At 36.7% G+C, this 23,105-nt stretch overlaps 1 protein-coding gene across 5 annotated transcripts in view; it reads right to left on the reverse strand.

The window, feature by feature from the left end:
* Positions 1-2,100: 2,100 nt before the first annotated feature.
* Positions 2,101-23,105, reverse strand: part of TRPC4 (transient receptor potential cation channel subfamily C member 4) — a 168,284-nt gene continuing 147,279 nt past the window's right edge. For all 5 annotated transcript variants that reach the window (XM_082365313.1, XM_082365312.1, XM_082365314.1 and 2 more), the window contains 5 exons: positions 18,801-18,996; positions 15,191-15,385; positions 4,765-4,806; positions 4,550-4,639; positions 2,101-3,068 (listed from right to left, as the gene is read on the reverse strand). In XM_082365313.1, coding sequence (XP_082221439.1) covers positions 2,346-3,068; positions 4,550-4,639; positions 4,765-4,806; positions 15,191-15,385; positions 18,801-18,996 — 1,246 coding nt within the window. In that variant the 3' untranslated portion in view covers positions 2,101-2,345. The remainder of the gene's footprint in view (positions 3,069-4,549; positions 4,640-4,764; positions 4,807-15,190; positions 15,386-18,800; positions 18,997-23,105) is intronic.

Consider the following 23,105-nt stretch of genomic DNA (forward strand, 5'->3'; position numbering starts at 1 on the left):
GGGAAAAAATTTTTGGTTGCTTTTATTGTTGTTGGTGTTATTGGAAGGAACAGAGGAAATTTGGAATTAAATTTCTGGTAAAGTATGTATCATGGTGATATATATGATGTTTACCGTTGGGGGGAAAATATACACACACAACAGAGGCAGCAAAAAAGGAATCATTGGAAAATACCGCACGTATTGAGAGTATGACTACAATTCCCCTACTACTATATGTCTGACTTAGAACAACTCGAGTATTTCACTGTCTCCCAGGGCTTATTCTGAATCCTAACATATTTGAGATAAAGGTGTTCCTGAAGCAGTCAGAACATTCATTAGGCTTATTGTGTTTCTCTAAACCTCCCTGGCCCATTCCTAAATCCCTAGGACAAAATCCAGATTTAGGAATGAGCAGCATGTCAGTGCCTTTGGCTTTCCTGAAAACTAAAATCTAATATTTCAAGTTGAATTCTGATATCCCATATCAAATCCATTTTAAAAACTCTATTAACTTCTATAATGTAATTGTCTAAAGAGTCAAATACATTACCTCTTTAATTTTGCATATTCCTTTTGCTTTACAAGAAGGGACACAAATTTATGGAGTTTACCAAACTCATTCTCTCAAACTGTAGCATTTCAGAAGTGGCAACAGTAACGTCTATGTGTACACACTGTTTTGCTTGGTCTCCGTTCTGAGAGGCAGTACAATAAAGCAGTCAAGGGTGTGGCCTTGAAGGACTCATCATGGCTTCATCACTAGCTGTGCACCTCAGCTTAGTTAGTGCTTGCCTCGATTTCCTCATCCAAAGAAGTGGGGATAAGAATAGTAGCTACTTCAGAGGGTTGTCACGAGCAGTACATGTGTGTTAGTACACGCATAGCACATAAGACAGTGGCTGGCATTGCTATCGCTGTTAGTCCTTATTTTTGACGTACGGTAATCAGAAACTGGGTTTTGTAATACTACGCAGTTTTTGGTCAATGCTAAATCATATGTGATTTGTCTAGTCCATGGAGGTAATATTTGACGAAACAAACTCAGCATGTTTCTGTTGATTTGAAATAAATGCTATTGCATGTGGTGAGGAAAATTCTATTTCCATGGTGGCTTAAATAGATACAAGTTATAGAATTTAAATTTTAAGTAGTTGCCAGCACCTTTTTTGATATTAGGTGAAAACACTTCCTTTCCCGTGAATGAGTATAATATAAGGTAAATTACCTTATAAACAAGAGAAGAAACAAGCAATGAAGATTTGTCCCCATGGGGAAAACTGTATATCTATACCTACTGTTAAAATTAATAATGATTTTTGGGTGATTTTAATTCTAAAGAAATACCAGTCACTGGGGTAAAGAAGAAGAAACTACTAGGTTTCTGTACTTCTTTTGAATTACAAAAATGTTGCACTGATGGAAAATAGGATTTAGCTTTGCTTAGATTTAGATTATTAGAATGAATTCATTTTCATCTGGATGTTATGAACATGCAGTCATCTCGCTTTGTTTAAGGTGCTTAAATTGTTCCAATTTATTGTTATTCTTTTCTAGAACTTTGGCACATTTTTGAAATTCCCTTATTCACAAAGCCTCATATTTATACTGATTGGTAAGTGAATCTGAAAAAGGTCATTAAAAAAAACAACATTGAAATAAAAATTATTTTCTGACAAAATGCCATTAAAAATCATCAGTCATCAACATTTATTAAGACGAACATTTCCTTTACTTACTGCAAGGAAAAACTGGGCAACCTAAAACTCTAGAAATTATACCTGACTTTCATTTTAAAAGTCTGAGCTTGACTCTGTGAGAAGGAGGCTTGTTTGCTTAAACTGTGTATGATAATGTTTTACATGTTCTTAAAAAAAAATTGGATAATATTTGTGTTTTAAAGCCAAACTGTAGGGCTGAGTGAAAAGTCCTTGCTGAGTAACCATCTCTAGAGACCCTAAAAAATTGTGAAAAGCTCTAATATTTCAGCTACATTGTTTTTTGCATATAAAAATATCTATTATAGGAGTCAACTAGCACATATATTGAGTCACATTTGTTTTAATTGAAAAAGAGAGCTAAAAATTTCCTGTAAGTTATTGCAACAGTACAAGAATACAATGTGCATCTATTTATTAACAACAACAACAAATTGTAAAACAAATTGTGAAAGCAAAAGCGGGCTACAAAACAAGGGTGTTTGATAGCCTTTGCCTTATTTAAACATGACATGTCAATACGCCCCAGTTGATAAATGCTATAAAGTGTACGTTAGCATTGGCTCATTCACCTTTAAACATCCCCCACCCAGTGCACTATGGAAAATGTGTGTTATGGATGAGAAATGCTTCCTCCGTCAAGTATCACAATCTTGTGGTCACGTAATCTTCGTGGGTGACCATGTCTGTGAGGTTTGCCTCGTAGTCTACACTGCAGTCCTCTTCCTTTGAGTGTTTCTCCTTTGGTATGATTGGAACCGTGTCCTCCACCACCACCTTCTCTGACTTGAACGAACACACTCTCTTGCCCACCTGTAAACCCAGGGAATCCGTATTTCTTTCTCGATGATCTACTAATATACACTGTTCGCTGAGACCAGGGATGTTCAAGTCACCCCGGGAAGCTAACCCTCGAGATTCCAGTTGGATGTTTGTCTCTAGTGGTGCTTCAGCTTGTTGACGAGCCACCTCTTCTGAAACGGAGAAGATTTGGTTTGCATTTTGCTCGGCAGCGTGTTGTTTTGATCGTCTATGAAATAACCCGAAGTTTTTGATATCGGTCACAAAATTCACTTTTCTCTGCTTCTCCCTCGGTGGCTCCTGCACCACCAGGGCGGAGCCGTTGCTGATGGTGTGTCTTTCGGAGGCGATCGCTGCTGATCGTGGGTGAATCAGGGTGGTTAAGTCGAAGAGGCTAAAGTTCTTTTTCTTGTCCTTGCTACTACCTTCGTTATCACTCTTTTCATCCGAGTCTGCGGAGTTAGAAGAATCCTTCGTGCCCTGAGCAGATTGGACCGTAGAGAGTTTGCTTCCTCTTAGTAACCCCAGGACTTCAAAGCGGAAGCTAGAAATGTCTTGCTTTAGTTCCTAAGTGAAATGGAAAACGACGAAATTAGTCTGTGACCTAAACAAATAAACGTTAGGAAACATCATCTGCTTGTTTCACATATGGATCTGACATGTCTTCATTCATTTTTGAGAGCTAGGCGTCCACTCTGTTGTGGTTCTGTTTAGAATTGTTAGTTTTCCCAGGGGCACTTGTATCTATTTGTTATCTCCTAATTTCCCCATGGGAGTTCTGTAGTAATTGGAGACTTCCTAAGGTTGATGTAAAAAGAAACAGGAAGAGTTGTCTTTCCCACCACTCTGTGGTGGAGTATGTTGGGTTTCTCTGGAACTACAGTTTCAAATTCTTTCTCTCCAAAATATTCATCTGCTTTCAAGTCATCTTACATTCTCTCAGGGACATTTTGCTGTCCAAGGGGATATCTAAAACAAAATAATTAAAGTGGAGTCTACCCTCCCAAGAGTTGGCAGTTAGTTTCAATTGTTTATTACCTTGGAGTTGATTTTATCCCAACCTCTGGGGATAAAAAATCAGCCACTAAATCCTGGGAATTGATTCAGAACACACAGCACTTCCTAGATTCATCCCTTTATCTTTTGGGGCAGCTGAATTCTCAGTCCTAACCTGCTGGTAGCCTTGTGGTGGCCTCCTGCCTCCAGTCCGTCTCCCAAAGCATCAGGAGTCGTTTAACTCCAAGATTCAGAGGTGTGACAGCAAAGAACGTTTTGGATCCTAGCCAACTTTCAATCTGTGCTTTAAGTTTTGCAATTTCTCTCTCTTCTTACCTAACTGGCTGCTTATATTTATTCTCTGTTAAGCCTGCTGTTTTTCTTTGTCAAAGGTCTCCTGTAGGGTTTTTTATTTGTTTGTTTTTGCCTATGAGATCTTACTGACTTTAGTCAGTCTTCCAAAATCTCTAGCAACTCATGCGGGCTAACAAAGGCATTTTATACACATGATATGAGCAAATATATACTTCATGTATTCTACCTTTCTTCTGTGATAGAATTGAAAAAAAAAAACTCAGGGAGAAAAAACTACATTTATAAGCTACAGTTAAGCTCAAACCTTAAATTTTCTTTTACCAAAGCCATGAGGAACACAAAGAAGGTTTTTGTTGTCATTGTTTTCAGAACGTTGGTTACTAAGTGTTTCAGGTTTAGAAATCAGACTGACATTTCCAAAAGTAAAGCTCACTCAGAGTGTGGCTGGGATCGGCAATCAGAATGCCACAAGGCACTAGGATTTTCTCTGCTTCCGAATAAGTCCCCTCGATCTTTCAGATTAAGTCTGTTTGAAAGCAATGTACTTTGAAAAGAAATTTTACCACTTTTTTTTTTTTTTTGTATATAAATCAATAGGGCTTGAATTTAAAAATCAGAAGACAGACAGGCTTGCTCAGAACACGTGGTCCAGTTTCCAGCTCTGGTGTTAAACGTGCTGCACCTGGTTCCACGCTCTGCGGAATCTGCCTTTTGGCGACAAAGATGAAAGTGGTTACCTTAAAGTTCTCCTCAGTCAGACCTTCTTCAGTTTTGGCGTCTCTAATCATTGCAGCCACGTATCGCTTTACCAGGTTCCTCATAACTTCCTGAGGCATTTGAAAACAAGAGAATTGATATTCAGTGCATAAATGTGAATTCTCTCTTGAGTCAGTTCCAAAGAGGAGATTGTGCTTTATTTTAATGTAAGTGTCAAGATATAAGAATAACTTACTTGATATTGGTGATGTCTTCTTAAATTATCAGCAGCTCGCCTCTGAAAAGGGAAGGGACATTTACTTTTTGGTTATAGTGATATTGTACCATTCTATAAAATAATGCCTGGTTCTTTTAATCAAGAATATTATTTTCCTCATTTCTGCAAAGTGGGAATTTTGCTGGACAACGGACAATAAATAGCTAGAGAGAGTGCTTCACATGAATCAAAAGAATGAATGAACCAAAACAACAAAGGGCAAGGTTATAATTCCTATGGCATTTAATATATAGAATAAGTTAATGATGATGGCAAGATTGTTCTTTTAATATAAGTGATGAAGATTTAAGTAATCATACTTAGTATGTATCCCAAATCATTTTAAATGATCCTAAGAGATACAGATGGGACATATCAAATACAAAATAAATGTCAAATAAAAATAAAAATTTGTTGGATAAAAATCTAGCATTATAACAATATGAAGATCTTCATCAATATCAACATAGCAACATTAAGAATTTAACCATGATATAAAACATGTAATCAGAAACACTGTTAGACAGTGAACTCCCCAACACTTAATTTCAAGCAGATGTACATTAAGAGGAGATTGCTGTTTTAATTAGATGGTTGAATTTAACAAAATAAAATAAAAGGTTCTGTTCAAAGATAGGGTTCATTAGATTTAAAAAAAATAAATGTGACTCTGAGCTATCATTTTGAAGAGATCAGAATGGTTTGGGAGCAGAGCTGGTGTTAGCACACAGCAATGATTATGGAGTGTAAAATGGAGAAAGATGTTTAATGACTAAAAAATGTCCATTATAAATTGAGTTAAATAATAAATGACAAATTATATATTTGCAGATTTCACTAGTATTCTAAAGATACTAGAAAAAAAGCTATCATAATCCCAATTTTATGCATGTCAAATAAATATCAGTATTGATTCTTAAGGAAGAAAACTAGCCAAAGTAATGTAAAATAAAAATACTTCTGTTACAAGGTAATGAATTTGGTAAATTGTGAGAAAGCAAAAGAGATAACATATCTTGGGTTTAATTAAGCCTTTTGATCTTGTTCCTTACTAAATACTTAATCATAGGCTGCTAAAATGGAATTTTGAAAAGGGCTGTGCATGTATCACTGTGAAATGATATTAGACAAAAAATCAAACAATTCAAAAGAAACTCTTTTTTTCTCTTTAGGGCAGTAGGGGAAATTGGCATTTTCACTGGCCATGAGAAGGGATTTGTGTTTCATGACTATTAGTGACTTTTAGAAACAGATGAGACCGTGCTTAACTTTCTAAAGGCCACTAATGATTGGAATACCATTCAATATTACATGAATCTTAAGAAACAAATTTTCAAATGATTATGGTATTAATTAAAAGACTGGGAAATTTGAAACTCATACAAAACTAGAACATCTTGAAAGAAATAGAGCATGGGAATTTTATGACTGGGCCACAAGATGGAGGTATGTGACTCCTGTTGAGACACAGATCAGCTGAAACCAGAGACAAAAGCCCTTCTGGAAGGAAACAAGCCTTCCAGGTCTCCTTCACTATTTTTTAAGTGAACACAAATACAAAAGCAATCTGTAGGCTAACTTCTTTAGCACTCTCAGTGTAAATATTGTACAGGAGATCGTATTCCATGGTTTAAGTAAATAGAAACTCTGAATTTAGTATAGAATTTAGTCGACTCAATTTTTATTATCTTGGGGTTCTATAGCATTTCGCTAGTTTAGTCTGTAAAAAGCCAATAAAAACTAGTCAGCAGAGAGCAGTTTGAAATCATGAGTTAACTTTAAATTTCCTTAATGCAAAACTAAAACTAGGGATGACAAAATCAGAAAATTATGAGTAATAAGTGAAAATTATCATGATGCATTTTAGTATTAAAATGAGCACAAACTGTCTTCCCTTCAGTAGAACCTTACTCATACATGAATTTTAAAATTGTAATGCAAATATAAAAAGATCAAAGATCACACTTTAAAAAGTAATTCCAGGTTTATTTTTCTAGGAAAAAAATTTTTTTAAGCAAGATAGTCTGGCAGAAGGAAAGAACATAGAAAAAGTTTACTATGATAACAGTAAAAATTTATTCAATATCCATAGCCCGGGTTTAAGGCTAAGTTAATATAGTTAATTGTTTTTGACAACCAATTTGTTTCCACAACTAGATGGTCATACTACAAAACAGTTTTTAGTCCTGTGAGATTATATCAGCCAACTGAACTTCGCTATCCTAGGAAGAAAATAAGAATGATGCAGTTAACCATCTTCTGAGTACTGAAAGCAAAAATGAATGCAATGAATTCACCAATTCTTATTGACCATTACTATCAGGGCTACCTGTGTCTATTTTCTTACTTTCAGGGAGGTAATGTGGTGTGATGTTAAGAACACCTGGGACTGAAGGTGACTAAGCCGGAATGAGGAATTTATCTCTGAGACCCTCTCCCTTCCACATGTTTTATTTTGCAAGGTAAAGATAAACTCACTGAATGATTTTGAAGATTAAATGAGATAAGAGATTTAAGGCTTCTATTACTAACGAATGTTAGTTCCTGTCCTTTCTCCATTGTTTTCCCTTTGTGATTAATATTATGATTTTACATACCTAAACAATATGTTTTAAAAAAATATTCTTGAATCACAAAACCTGTGGATAGTTTAACACATATTGGGATTGCCTCTGGAAAAGTAAAAGAATGTACTTAGGGGTAATTATTGTTCTTTGTGTGATTTGCATGGCATTTCATGCTTGAGAAGAACATTTTCTTTAGCTAGAGAGTTGGATGCTTTAGCCTAGGCAATACAGATTTGGAAATAAGAAATTCATATTTAAGTGATAGGGTGAAGGGATGGTCCTGGTAAATATGGATAGATGTAACACAAATTCTGTAGGCAGTTATTTTCGTTTTATTAAGACTTTATTATTGTTTAGAGCAATGCAAGATTCACAGCGAATTGTAGGGGATGGAACAGAGATTTCCCTTAAACCCCTGTCGCCACACACTCTTAGCTTCCGCCACTATCGACATCCCCAACCAGAGGGGTGCCTTTGTTACAACTGATGAACCTCCAATGACACATCACTATCACCCAAAGTCCATAGTTACATTATGTTCACCCTTTGTGTTGTACATTCTATGGGTTCTGAATGGAAAGGAGGGGACAGTAAGAGTCCCAGGGGGACAGGGAATGTTGAGGGGAAACAGAGCTGAAGGCCTGGTGCTGGGGTGGGCGCATGATGACTAAGATTTCTAGCCTGGCTGCTGCGATGTTGGTGCTATTAGAAAAATAATGAAAAATTCAATTTGGGATATGCTGACAAGGGACATTAAGGTGGAGATGCCACTGTCTATTTTATATTTTGGGGGAAGGTTAGGACTAAAGAAAAAGATTTGAGGATTATATGCATAGGTGCAAGAGTGGATACAATCACAAGTCCACATTTCTTGGCATTGCTAAAGGGAAACTATCATGAACAATAAAATCTTCGATAAATTGTGAATATATCTATTAGGAATGCATAAAATATTCCTTTCTTTTTAAATTAGCTTTCTAAGGCTAATACTAAAATTAATTTAATTATCTAAATTCTCAGAATCTACCAAAGGTCAAGGAACACAAGATCGGATTTCAAATTTCAATACATGACGACTGACATGTAGGCATTAAGAACAGACATGTTACTTATTAGAACCGAAGAGCTGGTCCAGTCTCATTGCCTCATTTATAAGCAAGGAAACCAAGGTCCACACTGTTGAGTGAATAACGAAAATACTACAATGTTCTAAAGGCAGTGCCAGTTCTAGAATCCCGGGCTAGAATTTACTCTTTCCTCCTTTATTTTTCGATCAAGTAGACACTAAGAGACATGTGAGAACATCTGCTCTGCATCCTATGACTTTGCCTCTTTCTCCCAACACATCTTAGTTTGTGGATCAGCATCCTTTCCAGACTGGATCCTCATTTATTTGAATAAAAATTAACCACAAAATGCACGGCATATGTTGTACTAGTTTCCTAGGGCTACCATGCAAAGTACCACAAAGTGGGTGGCTTAAAACAACAGAAATTTATTATCTCACACTTCTGGAGGCAGAAGTCTCGAATAAAGATGTTGGCAGTTCCATGTTCCCTCCGAGACTCACAGTAGAATCCTGCCTTTCCTCTTCCTAGCTTCTAGTGGTATCTGTCAATCTCTGGTGCTCCTTGGCTTCTGCCTGCACAATTCCAATATCTACTCCATCACCACAAGACGTGCTTCCTGTGTTCCCAGGTCTTCAAATGTTCATGTTCTTATGAGGTCTCTCCTCCAATAGGAGCTCATCTTAACAAATCACATCTGCAAAGACCCTGTATCCAAATAAGGTCATATTCTGAGGTGCTGGGGATTTTGAGTTCAAAGTATCTTTTTGGGGGGAGACACGATTCAATCCATAATATATGCACTCTTTGCCATAAACATAATGATCATTTTTGGCAACCAGTGACATCATTAAATATTTATAATAGAGCTGCCACCAACAATACCTCGTACGTTTGCAACCTCTTGGTTGGGTAAAGATCAGCTGCACTTCAAAAGGATTTACTCTCATAAGGGAAACATTACATCTTGTAACTCTCGCTGGAAGTGACTAAGAACAGAATGGACCAATGTGTGTTTATAAAAGTAATATAATGAAGGACAGTTCATTAAAAAATACCTAAGTGGGTAAGAGGTATTTAATTTTTTCAAGCCATTCACATGTTAAACTTTGATTGATAAGTGATCTGCAATGACTAGGGGTTCTCTATTTTTACTAAAAAGTAATGAACGAGGTAGAATTATAGCATGGTAAACCTGGGTTAGGAATAAAGAATTTTCTGTGGATAAGTTCATGCTTACAGCGTTACTGAGAAATTTGTGGAGTTGCATTTGGCAGCTTTTTCTAAAATAACTTGGGTTGATTTTCTGTTATGTTTAAGAAAAATGGGCCACATGACTGATCAGGGACCTTCCTTCCCTAACTTGATGTCTAGGAAAAATATTTTGGAGGAAGACGTGCACTTTAAGATGGCAGTTTTCTCCACGAATTATATCGGAAGTCTGGCACGGTTCTTTGTCAGGGTGGCTTTGAACGCAGGTGCCCAGGGCACACCTGCCCACCACATTAGCAGGTCTCTCTCTTTGCAGGTTCCTCCTGATTTGTTAGGACAAGACAATGGCAGTATTTGGATCACAGAACTAATGATAATGGAAACGACCAACTAGTGAGAAGCCTTGCTGCCCAGAGGTAACTTCTCATTTCAATAGAAGTGTCAGGTTGCTTTAGAGCAGGAAGGGTTTTGCAGCTATGAAAGAAAGGGCTCTGGGGAATCCATGGTGACATTTTGTCACTCTCTCTCGTTTTCCCGGGTCCAATATGTGGAATGTCAGGCTCACTCCACGTAGCTGGTTCCCTGCTGTCAATTGTCAGTGCCGCTTTCTCTCATTTCCACTCTGGTTTTGGTCTATCACTGATTTTAAGCCCATGAATTATGCCTTTTATTCTCTGCTTTGCTCAGTGAATCCCTGAAGGGGGGCAGCTTGCTGTGCTCTTCTTTTAAAAAAAACAAGTAAAAAGGCAAGGGGCCATTTCAGGATGTGGTCCCTCTGTAAAGACTGTAGTTTGGCTCATTTATAGATGGATCTATACATATTGTTCTCTATAAACATACTTTCTAAGTATATAAAAATAAATGATATAAAAAGCTGAAGGTTGCCTTGTCAAAGCAAGTATTCAGGATCTCACTCTTGAAATACCAAGAAGAAATTTGTTCCTCTAGATTCCCACTTAGGAAAGAAAATTTAATTGAAAGGTCCCATCAGCAAATCTTACAGCAATAAATTAGGGATTGAGAGGTACCCATGGATGAACACAGTCATATCTGTAAGATTTGTTGGTATGCCTGTGAAAAGTCATGAAGATTAAGGGATGACACATTTTGATAATTATAAAACATGAAGTCTGAAAGGCAAGTACTATTAGCATTTTTTCTTTAGTAATGCTAGGTGATGTTAATCCATTCACTGCTCCTAATTCTCTTGCAGTGACTTAACTGAATGTATTTCTGTGGCAACTGTTCAGGCATGAGTATCCCATCTGTGACCCCAGAGTTGAGTGATGCTAAGGGGCCCTAACAGAGACGGTGTTTCGTGTTCCCCTCACTATGTGCTCCAGAGAAAGTGGGAAACATAAAACTAGAGGTTAAAACCATTTTTTAATGATTTTGTTAAAAAACCTAGTAGTTTTTTGGTTCAGTATATTGTCCATTAACTTTAGCATTCTATTTGGAAACCTGGTCTATGGCATTAAAAATGATTCATATTAATTAAACACTGGCAGGATATTATTGCATTAACATCTTTTTACTTTAAATTATCTAGATCTCTTGGACAAGTACAAACATTGGCTTTTAGTTTAAAAAGCTGAGCTAGATACCAATCAATGCTTTTTTTAACAGGAATTTCTAATTAAAGTTACAGGCTGGAAGTGCTTGTTAAAATGGAAATTCCTGATGATTCTAAGACACACTAAAGTTTGAGAACCACTGTTTTAATACCGTAAAGGGTATTTGCTGATAAAATGTGTTAAAATTCGACAAGTAATATAAAAAACCAGAAGGCTATAAAATGTTGCTTATTTTATGATTGTACTTTCAATATGCTGCCTCTTTGGTGGGATTTTCATGATTTCACAGAAACCACACATCTCTCCATCATGGGCTTGCTCCCACAATAAAAGTGTTGTTCAATAAAGCATTTCTGCTTCATTTCTGCTTTCTCCCATAAAGCATTCCAAAGGAAAACTTAATTTACTTGGAGTTCCCAGTCACCCATAAAAGGAAGTCCAAAGTTTAAAAAAAAAAAAAAAAAGTTAATGAGTTTTCAGAGCTAGTTGTATCAGTTATTACCCATAAATCGCAAGATAAGATCACCAATGTTGGGCTCCCAGACTGTGGCCAATCAGTAACCCTGAGAGCACTGGCTTCAGGCTTGCAGGGAGGGATCAACAGGGTAACATTCAGGCAGCTGCTGGTGACAAGAGTATGTGAAGCACAAGTGGGAAGGTTTAGAGAAAATGCCTCCAAGAATGTATAAACTCTACCTCCAGGTCAGCTTTAATTTTCTTCTTCACAAATGTGAAGCAAGTTGGAATGAGAGCGGAAGGTAGGCCAGCCTGTTAAACACGGGCTTTGGGACACAGGAATCTAAGAGGCCGCGGAAAACAGTGGTGGGATCGGCAAAAGCTGTTGCGAAAAATCAAAAGGTGGACACACAACATGGAGGGTATTGTTGCAAGGTCATCAGAGTTTTCAGGGAAACAAGAGAGGGCAATAAAACGCACATGGGATGGGGAAACAAAAGACCCGAGTTTTCCCCCAGCTCTGTCACCTAAAACACTGCACAAGGTAAACGAGCTCTTTTTTAAAGGAAATAGTTGAGCTAAATGATTTCTAAGGTCCCTTTGAAGTGTCATGGGGTCTTCTAAGCCGTGCCTTCGTTATACAAAGTGACTGCCAGTGGTACTTCAAAGTCACCTTTCAGTTAATGGATGTGTGTCTATCTCCTTGTCTTCATCTGTCTACACGATGAACTATCAGGTGGATTAACCAAATTGAAATGAATTCACAGCACTCACTTTTGGAATTGTTTTCTCATTTAACTCCTCCATTAATATTACAAACTTCTCCTTAATTTACTTTTTATTTATCTTACATTTTTCTTTGCAAATAATATTATTTGCATATTATTTATTTATTTCCATCTAAAACCTAAATGTATAAAACTCAACTAAGAGTATGCATACCACAATACATCCTTCTCATTCTGGAAATGCAGTCTAGGTAAAAGGTAAATGTATAACACTGAGTTTGATTAGGTTGGTGCTTTACCCAAGCCTCCGCTTGGCAGAGAAGAGGCAGGACTGAGAGTAGGAAGAGAATGGAGAAGAGAGAGGTGACTCACAATATTGATTTAGTTTGTCATAAATTCCCAAAGCATAAAAATATCCATTACCAAAGGTTAGTAAAATTTATATGGCTAAGGAAGAAGGAGTGACTTGAGGTCCCAATTAATTGTGAATTATCTTTCTGTGCACCAGCTTGGATCAAAATATTCAAATTTAGACACAGAGACATTAAAAAGAAATTTGTTTTTCTGACCAGGAATGTATAGAAAAGAAGCTCTTTAACTTATACCATTTACCCTTTGAATCACTGTTTTCATAGGAAAGCCCAAGTCAATGTTAAGCTCCTCTTTGCATCTAAGAAATGATGGTAATATACTCCTAAAAATATGTCAACAGTGGGAGGATTCTGGGGGACGGGAGAGAGAGTTGGAAGTCAAATTCTTAGAGTGGTCCTCCATTATTTTGGTGGCAGCACAGATGGCGCTCTTAAAATATTAGAGCAGGGCCCTATATTTTTTTTACAAGTTCCATGGCATCTTAAAACCCAAGATTCCTTCTGCTATTGCCTAAAATTAAAATATTAAAGACAAATTTCTTTTGCGTGTGGCTTCTATTTGGGGGCCCAGAAAGTCTTTTTCAATTGAAATACTCCTACGAGAGAAAGCATAATAAGATAGTACTAATAATTAATATCTCTTCAAGGATTGATAAAATAAATTTCTTATGAATTTAAGAATAAGATGAGAAAAAGGACAAGTATATTGTGATATGGAAGGGAGTAAGCCAGAGTTCGGCATCTCTGAAATCTTTTCCTGTTTATCTCAAGGAAAACATGAATTACTTCTCACACTGTTCTCATGGCCTCTTGCATATAACTATACAGTAATGTTAAATATGTCATGCAACATGTATTATAGTAAGATGTTCTCATATCTGTGTCCCCCACGTTAAAAACAATGCCCTCAACGATGGAAACCATGCCTTCGTATATCTCCTCCCACCTCTAATTCCTAGCTCAGCTCCTGGCACGTGGAAAATGTACAGTAATTGCTTATTAAACCCAAATCATTATATTTATTTAATGAACATATTTTTTTAATAAATTGAACTTATTTTTTAAGAGGAAAATAAAACACTTGGAGTACAATAATTTTGCCGTAGGTCAGTGATAAACTCTGTAAATTAGTATGAGAATTGCAAGGTAAGGCTTCACCATAATCTGACTTCCATTTCTAAGATCAGATAGACACCCAGTTTCCAAGTTCACGGAGTGACGGTCTCTAGGAAAGAATATAACTGCCTCTCCTAACCACCCTCTGTTTGCTATACTCCCTTGCCAGTCAATTTCTCTTTAGAATTAGAATTGTTACAGAGATGACAGGACAATCAATGCCACTTTCAGGAGAGAAAGCCCCATCTGATGCTGATAATGATGCCTGGTGGGCAATGAAATTAACGAAAAAGAAGAATCACTAAGGGCATAGCTAGCAGTCATAAACTAAGTTAAATAAAATTAAAAATGAATTAATTTTTAATTAATTAAATAACTGATATTACTTGATTCTAATATAAAGGCATATTAGAATACTTCCAAAGCAATTTCTCTGAGAAGGTCCAAGTGACTAATGAATGTTAAGGTATTAATTTCTAAAGCATGAGAACTTTGAAAATTAGGAAATTGAGTGAGAAAGAAATCAAGAATGACATGTCAGTGGTTTGGCTGGAACAAAGCCTTAAATCCACGCCTTTTCTGTTGGAGTTGCTTGAACTCTTGCTTTCCAATATGAAAGAAATGTCCCAGGGAAGTATAATCTTCTAGTATAACAGGGGCATGGATCTGAACAGTCCTAATAGTTTTTACAAACACAACTTCTTGGCATTTAATATAATTGGGAGTTAGAAGCAAAATGTTGACAATCGAACATATTCTGAAATCACTGCACTTGAATATGGCACAGCATTTTCAAGTTATAATATTTGTTCAATCACTGAATTGAGAACTTTTTATCAAGCATTCTCCGCTCTGTGCGGGGGCCTAGGTTAGGCGCTAAGAATGTGAGGTATCTGAAACAGATCCTTTCCCTTACAATCCAGAGAGAGAAACAGACAATGAGTCAGTCATGCCACAGGTAACCTGAGGTTATAATTCTGAATAGAGCTAGAAATTAAGGTTCTAAGAGAGAATGTACTAGTTCTCCAAGCCTTGACTGGTGGGCTTGGGGAGGCCTATGTACAGTGTGATTCCTATTAATATAACAGTGACTGCCCTCAGTGGAGGAAATGGGTTTGTGAAACCATAGTTAACCATAGTTAAGCAGGCAGTTTCTTAGACACAGTAGCTGTGCAATAAATGTGCACCGAATTGCACTCAGTGAGAACAAAAAGAATAAAATGCAAACGTATTCAATAAGGAATACAAACATACTCAAGCACACATTTGAAAAAAAACCAAACAAACAGTAATACCAACACGCTGTGTCCTTACCCCTATTGTTCCAAAGCTTTCTGGCTTTCTTCTCATCTTTTTCTTGCACAGGTGTGTCCATATCCATTTGATCAGGTACCAGAGAGACTTGGGGCTTGGGATGACATTGAAGGGAGTAGGCAGGGTACCTCCTTCTTCAAAATAACTCATCCAAAGCTTTGTCCGAGCAAATTTCCATTCTATATCTGCATGGTCCTGAACAGGAAAACATGACAAGTGCTGACAGGTTTCTTAATTAATAAGGTGAGATAAACCTCACAGAGAGCCTGTAACCTGACTTTGAGTGGCTATTGGAACATTAATTAAATTGCCTGTAAAAACAACGCTGACTCCCAGAGATGTTCATCTAAATTCAGAGAGTGGCTTAGCCTGGAAAGGAGTCACAGCTCTCTTGTCACTTTTCATCTTTCCCACTTGCAGGAAACAGACATTTACAATAAATCCATGCTAAAGAGACTGCAGTGATTAGTTATGACTTGAAGATGAATCTTCATTTACTGCACTGTAGGCTTACATTAGCTCAGTTTCATTAGATTCTGGCCACAAGCAGGGCTTTAGGTCTTACCCAAGGCCTTGAAACCCTGCCTAGGTAGGTGCCCATGGCTCATACTTCTGGTGTTTCCAGTAAGAGTCTTAACTTGGTATGTTTCCATTTGAATAAACCTTGTACACCTTTAGGCAACAGGCATAAACTCAGAGAGAAGTTCCTCTAACAGATGTACAGTAGGGTCTCTGACACAGCATTGAACCCTGACGTAACCTTGGCCAAATGGTACCAGGTGAGAGTATGGCTAGGGCTTGCCCACAAGCCTGAGGCGTCCCCCTAATTATTTATTAATGATTCTGCTTTGTTAATCTCCTGGAAGAACTTAGGAACATTTGTGGCAATTAGATATGGGGCAGCCAGTCTCCTCTTAAGTTAGCCACAAATCTTATTTAAGCAGAAAATCTGGGAAGTAGGAGGTGGTAGAAACTAGGCGTACATACAAATTCAAAATAGTTCATTTTAACCCATTAATATTATAAAAAACCCTCAAGTTTTAGAGTAGGAGAAATCAGAGTATACTTCATTCTAATCTTCCTAAATTGCTGTGTGCTGATGAATGCATATGTTGTTTATACATTCTACTCTGAATAATATGGATTTTAGTCTAGACACTGGACAGCTCGTGCTTTCAACAGAAGTCACCGTATCTAGAAAATGCATGGTCTTCATTTTTGCTTAGCAAACGATCGATAGATCAATGTACAGAAGCTACAGCTTCCCCTTGTCTCTCCTCTCCCATTTCTACTTTCTTCCCTATCTTTCTTCCTAAACAAGCTTATAGATTCTGCATTAATGAAGGAAAGTAGATGTTGTTTGCTGCCACCACGGAGACTGGGACTGAGTAAAACTGGCTTCAGGTAATAAAAAGTCAGCCCCGCAGGTGAAGTGTCGGCCTGTGAGTAGCTCTGCTCCTTCTCATTCTCAGGGAGTCACAAGTTGAGGATTATCCTGACCTCACTATGTTCTCTTACTGCTGTCACAAAGCAGACTCTTCCTTCTATAACAACATCTACAGTGGTTAGAAAAATTGAAGGTGAGAAGTTCCAGGCTGGTGATGACTACAATCACCACTGCTACCCATCTTCTAACTCTTAGTTAATGTTTAAAGCTTAGCTTAGGTATTTCCTCTCCTAGGAGGCAGCCCCGACTCTCATCTATCTCAGCTGTCTCCTCTCCCCAGCCCTCGTTACAGTCCTCTTTTCTGTACCTTTATCACATTCTCCAATTCCTTTTCTCAATATTGAAATTATTTATTGAATTTTTTTGTCCATCCTGTATTACTTTTTTCTCAAGGACAGGGACTTCGTTATTCTGGGTATCCCTAAAATCAAGCATATGTCTGGCATATACTAGGTGCACAATAAATATTTGATCTATGAACAAAAGAGTGAGTGAGAAGCAGGCTTTAGACATGGTCTGCATGATCGCTTTTGCATTTCAACTGTTACATTTTCTTCTTCTTTCATGCTTTATCCTAGAGCTCTCAATTAAGGGTAGCAGGACAAAAAGAGAAAGACCTCAGGGTAAATTCTGCTATTGTGGCACCGGTGAAAATCAAATACTTGGCATGTTCATGCTCCAAGGAGGCATCACACGCAGGATGTTGGGGGTACACCTGTCTCAGGTTCTCAGTGCCTGCTCTCCTCTCAAGTAGCTTTAGAGTTTGGGCTAAACAAGAATAGAAATTTGAAGATCGTTCTCATCTCTACAAGTCACCTAGAAAGACACACCCCACACAGGAGCAAAAAGAAAATATTACACGGTTCCTGAATAATGTTCTCTTCTTGATGAAATTGATACATTTAATGTTTTATAGGATCCAAATTGTATATACAATTTCTCTGTATATAGCTTGATAATTAGAGGCTTTCTAATATTTTTGGAAGGGTGGTCTGGAAAATAGAATCCACATTTGGCAAATGTGTTGACTAGAGGAACACAGAGCTTCTGAAACAAATATACATATATATTTATGGACTATCTAAAAAGTTTAAGATTTGTGAGATGCTTAAGTGAAGTTCCACAAATTCAGATATTCACCCACAACTCCTAGGACCTAAGTATATTCAGTGGGAATACTCTAGTCTTAGAATCAGTAAATAAAAATCATTTATTTTTATGTTTTATGCAGTTTTTCATCTGTGACAGGTGTCTTGCTTCCATAAAGACAGTATAATTAAAATTAGGAGTGCTGCTTCTCAAAATAACAATAATAACACCCCAGAGGATTAGCAATAGATTCAAAGATGCAATATAATTGCAGTTATTTATGGAGTAAATGGGCAGCCTGTAATTATTCTTATAAAAGGCTGCTTGCCTAAAATATACATATGAAAGACTTAAGAAATATATTTCACTCCAGTATGGGTTTGCTTTGTCACTATTGCTAATGGCCATAGACACAGATCACTAGTATGCAAGTTGAAGGGGATAAAGGACTTTGCCATTCTTGTTCATTGCCGTATTTCTAGTTCTTAGGACGGTACCTGGCAACAGAGTAAGCACTTAATAAGAATTTATTGAATGAATGAATAAATAAGCTAAGTTGTTTGGATTCTAGAGTTTCAAATAAACACATATGGTATTGTATATTCTGCTACAGCATTCAGGGTTACTCCTCTCTGACTTTTTCCTGGGCTTTAAGAAACTGAAAATCCTGTGCTTTTTCACTCCGACTCCTCTCTGGGCTAGCTCTTGTATCTTGCCAAGCTAGCATGAGTTTGCTTATATCAAGATTGTAGATTAGATGGTCAGAGACAATGCAAAACCCAAAGGGCACTGCATAGAGATGAGTTGCCTGTTCATAATCCGTACCTCACCTACTGTTTGCCATAGCCAATGACTGCCTGGTAGGATAGATTTAGTATAATCACCTGTAATATGAAAAAACTAAAATAGTATGTAGCCAAGTAGGGTAATAGTGCTTAGAAATATCAAATTAACCATTTATATTACAATTCTGATTCATCTCATCAATAGCAATTATAGATTGTATTTCCTATGATAATAGGATGGAGTATAGCTAGGAACGACACATTCTAGGGGGGAAGTTATTCAACTTACAGCAATAAGTTGGTAAGAATTATTCATCATAGCTATTAACATGTTAAGTAGGACAACCAGAGAGATGATGTTGTATGTCCCAAACATGGTGGCACCAACAAACTCGGTGAATTCATGCTGCGCTTTGACATTGGTCACATATAAGTTGATGAGCCCAAATATTGACCAAAACAGGGACTGGAGTGTCTCAAATAACCTGGAATAAAGATAAAATGACATTAATAGCTACATTAATAGAACCATTATACAATAAGATAGAATGATAGAACATGATTACTATGAGGTTATAGTTGATTAATTTAAAAATAAACTTAATAAAAAGAATTAAAGAAAATTGTTCCCTTATACTAGCACAAATGTGTACTTAATTTTCTCAAGAGCTTTGAAAACTATTTAGTTTCCTGGCCAGCGATGACAAATCGGACCCGCAGCATGTTTTTGTATAGTCATTGAGTTAAGAATGGTTTCTACTTTTTCAAAGGGTTGGAAAAAAAAAATCAAAAGAAGAGTGATATTTTGTGACATGTGAAAATTATATAAATTCATATTTCAACGCACATAAAGTTTTATTGAAACACAACCATGCCAATTCATTTATACACTGTCTATGGTTTCTTTTGTGTTACAATGACAGCCGTGAGTAGTTGCAACACAGAACATACGGCCCACAAAGCCTAAAATATTTACTACCTGTCCTTTTCATAACAAGTTTACAAACCTGTGTCCCAGGGCACTGACAGTTAATAAATAATAAATCTGCAGGCTTAGTCTTTAAAAAATGTAAGTTCTTTTACCTGATTTTCCTTTTTGATTATAGAAGGATTAAAAATAATGTTATCATTATGGATTTCCACATTTACAATTAAAATTGCACAGAGTGAATCCTGTATGATGACAAAATGTCTCAGAATGGTCAGATAATAAGATTTGCTAATTTTCATATTTCAGGGAACATTTTCTTCATTACTTAACTTACTCCAAAAACGGAATAAGATGAAGAGTGTCTGAACCCAAATGAAGAATTGTTTCAGTAGGACCATTATGACACCTTAATGTAATAAAAAGACAATGGAACTCTTATATTCTTTGAGAAATGGTTAAAAAAAGACTGTATTTAAGTTATGTTGTGAAAACAAAAGCACAATTATCTTATATGTGGCATGATGACTAAGGATGTGGGATTTCAGTGGTCAAATGCCCCAAGGAGAGCAAATTCATACGAGGCCAGGGGACAGTGGTATGGCCTGATGTGAAAAGATGAGCTTAAACTATCAGATTTCCTCTCTGTGAAAGTTTACCTTAGAAATATCAAGAGACTGAGGTAGTCATTAAAAAGTACTGAAATGACAGGAGTTATGATGTAGAATTAGGATCACTGGAATTATGAGAAGCCAAAGGTTTGAGACAGCACAAACTAAGAAACAGAGAATTGAGAATAAATAAGCCAGATAATAAGTAAACCCTGAAGAGAATACACGTGGAGTAGCTAAGTCATGTTAATATCGGTTCTCAGAGGAAAAAAAATCCCATGGTCCAGCTCTACATCAACTCCTGCTCTTCTTGAAGCCAGGTCTTGCTCTAGGCTCTGCCCTTGCTAAGATCAACCCTTGCTCAGAGAATCAAAGGGCTGGATTCTTGTACCAAACTCCTGTTACTTGAAACAATCCATGAATTTCTGATCAGTATGACAAGGAGAATCTAACTAAGGATGCCTTAACTGGTGTTCAGGATTTCTTTTCTTAAATTAATTGGTTTTTTTTTTAAGTAAGCCATTTCATATTTTTAATTGTATAATAAAATTTTAACTATAGGATATGAAATGTAATGGTTTCTTCACTGAATTATTTTGCTAGGGCTGTTCAACTCTCAATGGGGCAAATTATCATAAAGGTTTCAATGTGATCAACCTCAATCAGACCTTGACTTGCTGGCAGGGATGTACTTTGTGAAGAGTTCACCATATATTCTTAAAGGACAACCAGATGTCAGATTCTAACAATATCAGGGGAAGTTTAATATGATTCATTGGCCTCAGACAAAGGCCACTAGAAGGTATTCTTTGAAAACTTTCTCAGAAAAAAAGTAAATTTGACCCAAGGCCATGAGTTCTTTATTTTCAGTAGCTTTAGGGAGAATTTCTAAGATTAATGACAGTGTCATTGGATTCAATGTGAAATGATTTTGTTCTTCCTTTCTAAACAGTGCATATTCTCACTGTGAATATACAAATATAATTCAACTGGTTTTTCCCTGACCTCAATAGCAGTTCAGAGAGAGAGTAGAAGTTACATGAGTGATATAATAAATTATATAAAATGTTGCCACATAAATCCCGTAACAGTTACTTTTCTAAATGTTCAAATAAAAAAGTGATGTAGGGTAAATGGATTGTTATTGTTGAATAATTCTGATCTTCTTCTACCTAAATAAGAACTATTCATCATTAGGATATTAGCAGACCCTTTGGCAAAACATTTATTTGCATATTTAATTAAAATTTGAAAATAAGAAAATTCAAAACAAGATGACATTTTGAGATTAACTCTGAATTTCATTCTTATTTTTATTTTCTTTTCATTTTTTCGGTTGAATGAATCAGAAGTAAGATTTGCAGAATAGTTCCACTTAACCAAAATATATTTAGTTTTAGATGAATCAAGACCCTGTTATCAAGACACTGGTGTTTCTTAGCTAATTATTCTTTTATTACATGGATTAAAAAATCAATCTAAGTTAATATTTCAAAGCCATTGTTCTAAAATTGTTTTCATAATTATTGATAAAAACATTGCCCATAGATTGAAGGGCCATTAGCGTTAGCTGCATCACATTTTAGCTTGCCTTTATGTGGCAACTATTTTCCTAATTCTATGGAAAGATAAGGACAGAAAGCTTTCCAGGATAATGGCACCCTTAATTAAATCACACTTTGCATAGAATCTTGGTTAAAGACTAAGACCTGGCAACTTCTATAGCATTGCCATCCTAAAGATGTCTCTTGTTTCTTGAGGCTATTTTTCAATTTCGACTTTTAAAAATGAGCTTATTCCCCAGTTAAATACTTACAACTAGAGAAAGAGAACAGGTAAAAAGGTCATGTATTTCACAGTTGCATTTCCCTTTATCTTTGAGATGAAATCGATGAGGAAACATAAGTTAATACAAGACATCTGACTGTTTTATTCTTAGTTTATAAGGAATTAAGTAATATTAAAACAAAGTACGACTTCAGTTGGCCACTTTCAATTATCAGAAATACAGCTCCAATCAACATAAAAGGCATTTTCTTAATGAGAAAATATCTGTCACAAGGTCCATGCCTCTGTATTCATAAGAGAGCCCCTTACCCAGAGACTATTGGTTTAAAATTCTATGCAGAATAATTTCAGTGATTAAATATTTGGTTTCTTTTAGTAACATGTAGTTCTTCCCATGTCAAAGAGAAAACAACCTGGAAGCATTCAAGGGGCAGGAAGAAGTGTCCACTTGCTGGTGGGAAAATGCACAGAGAGACACAGAAGACAGATCACAGCCTATTCCCACTGGGAGCTCACAGTCAGGAAGGCATCTTGGAAAAGGTACATCTGAGATAAGTTTTGGAACACAAAATAGAACTTTGCCAAGTGAGAGGGCAGAACAAGAGCCTTCTGGGATGAGAGAAGAATAGGACATATTTAGGCATTGATAACCCATTAGAAAATGTTGAAGAATAAAGTGTTATTTGGGAATGGAGAAAGATGAAGCTAAAAAAGCAAGCAAGGGGCAGATCATTGAAGGACCTGGTATGTCAAGTTAAGAAATTTGACTGTATCCAATAAGGAATGAGAAACCATTTAGGTATTTTAAATAGAGGAGTGTCAAGATTTTGGCTTAGAAAGATCATTCAGGCAACAGGATGTAAGACGTATCAAGGAAGGCAGGGACCAGGGGCAGAGGGACTTAGATTTAGGCAGGGTCAGCGAGCGAGGGAAGATGGCCCCGAGACAATAAAGAGTAGACATTTATTGACTGACTGCATGTGGGGGGGGGGGGAGCAGAAAGAGGGATCTAGTATAAAACACAAGTTTTTGATTTAAGTATCTGAAATGGGTTGTGGTAGCATTGACTAAGAAAGGGATTTGAGGAGGAGGAATTAAAAAGTTGTGAGAGAGACTCTGATGAGTTTTCTCTGATTGGGTTTAAATGTTTAGGAGATTTGCATGGAGAGGCATTCGAAAGACAGTTGGACTTACAGATCTCGGGGAGAGAGGCCCATGCTAGTGATATAAATTGAATATAGGAGTCATCTCTTAGACATATAGGGCC

The sequence above is a fragment of the Balaenoptera borealis genome (assembly GCF_965194805.1).
Source record: "Balaenoptera borealis genome assembly, chromosome: 18".
NCBI lineage: Eukaryota > Metazoa > Chordata > Mammalia > Artiodactyla > Balaenopteridae > Balaenoptera > Balaenoptera borealis.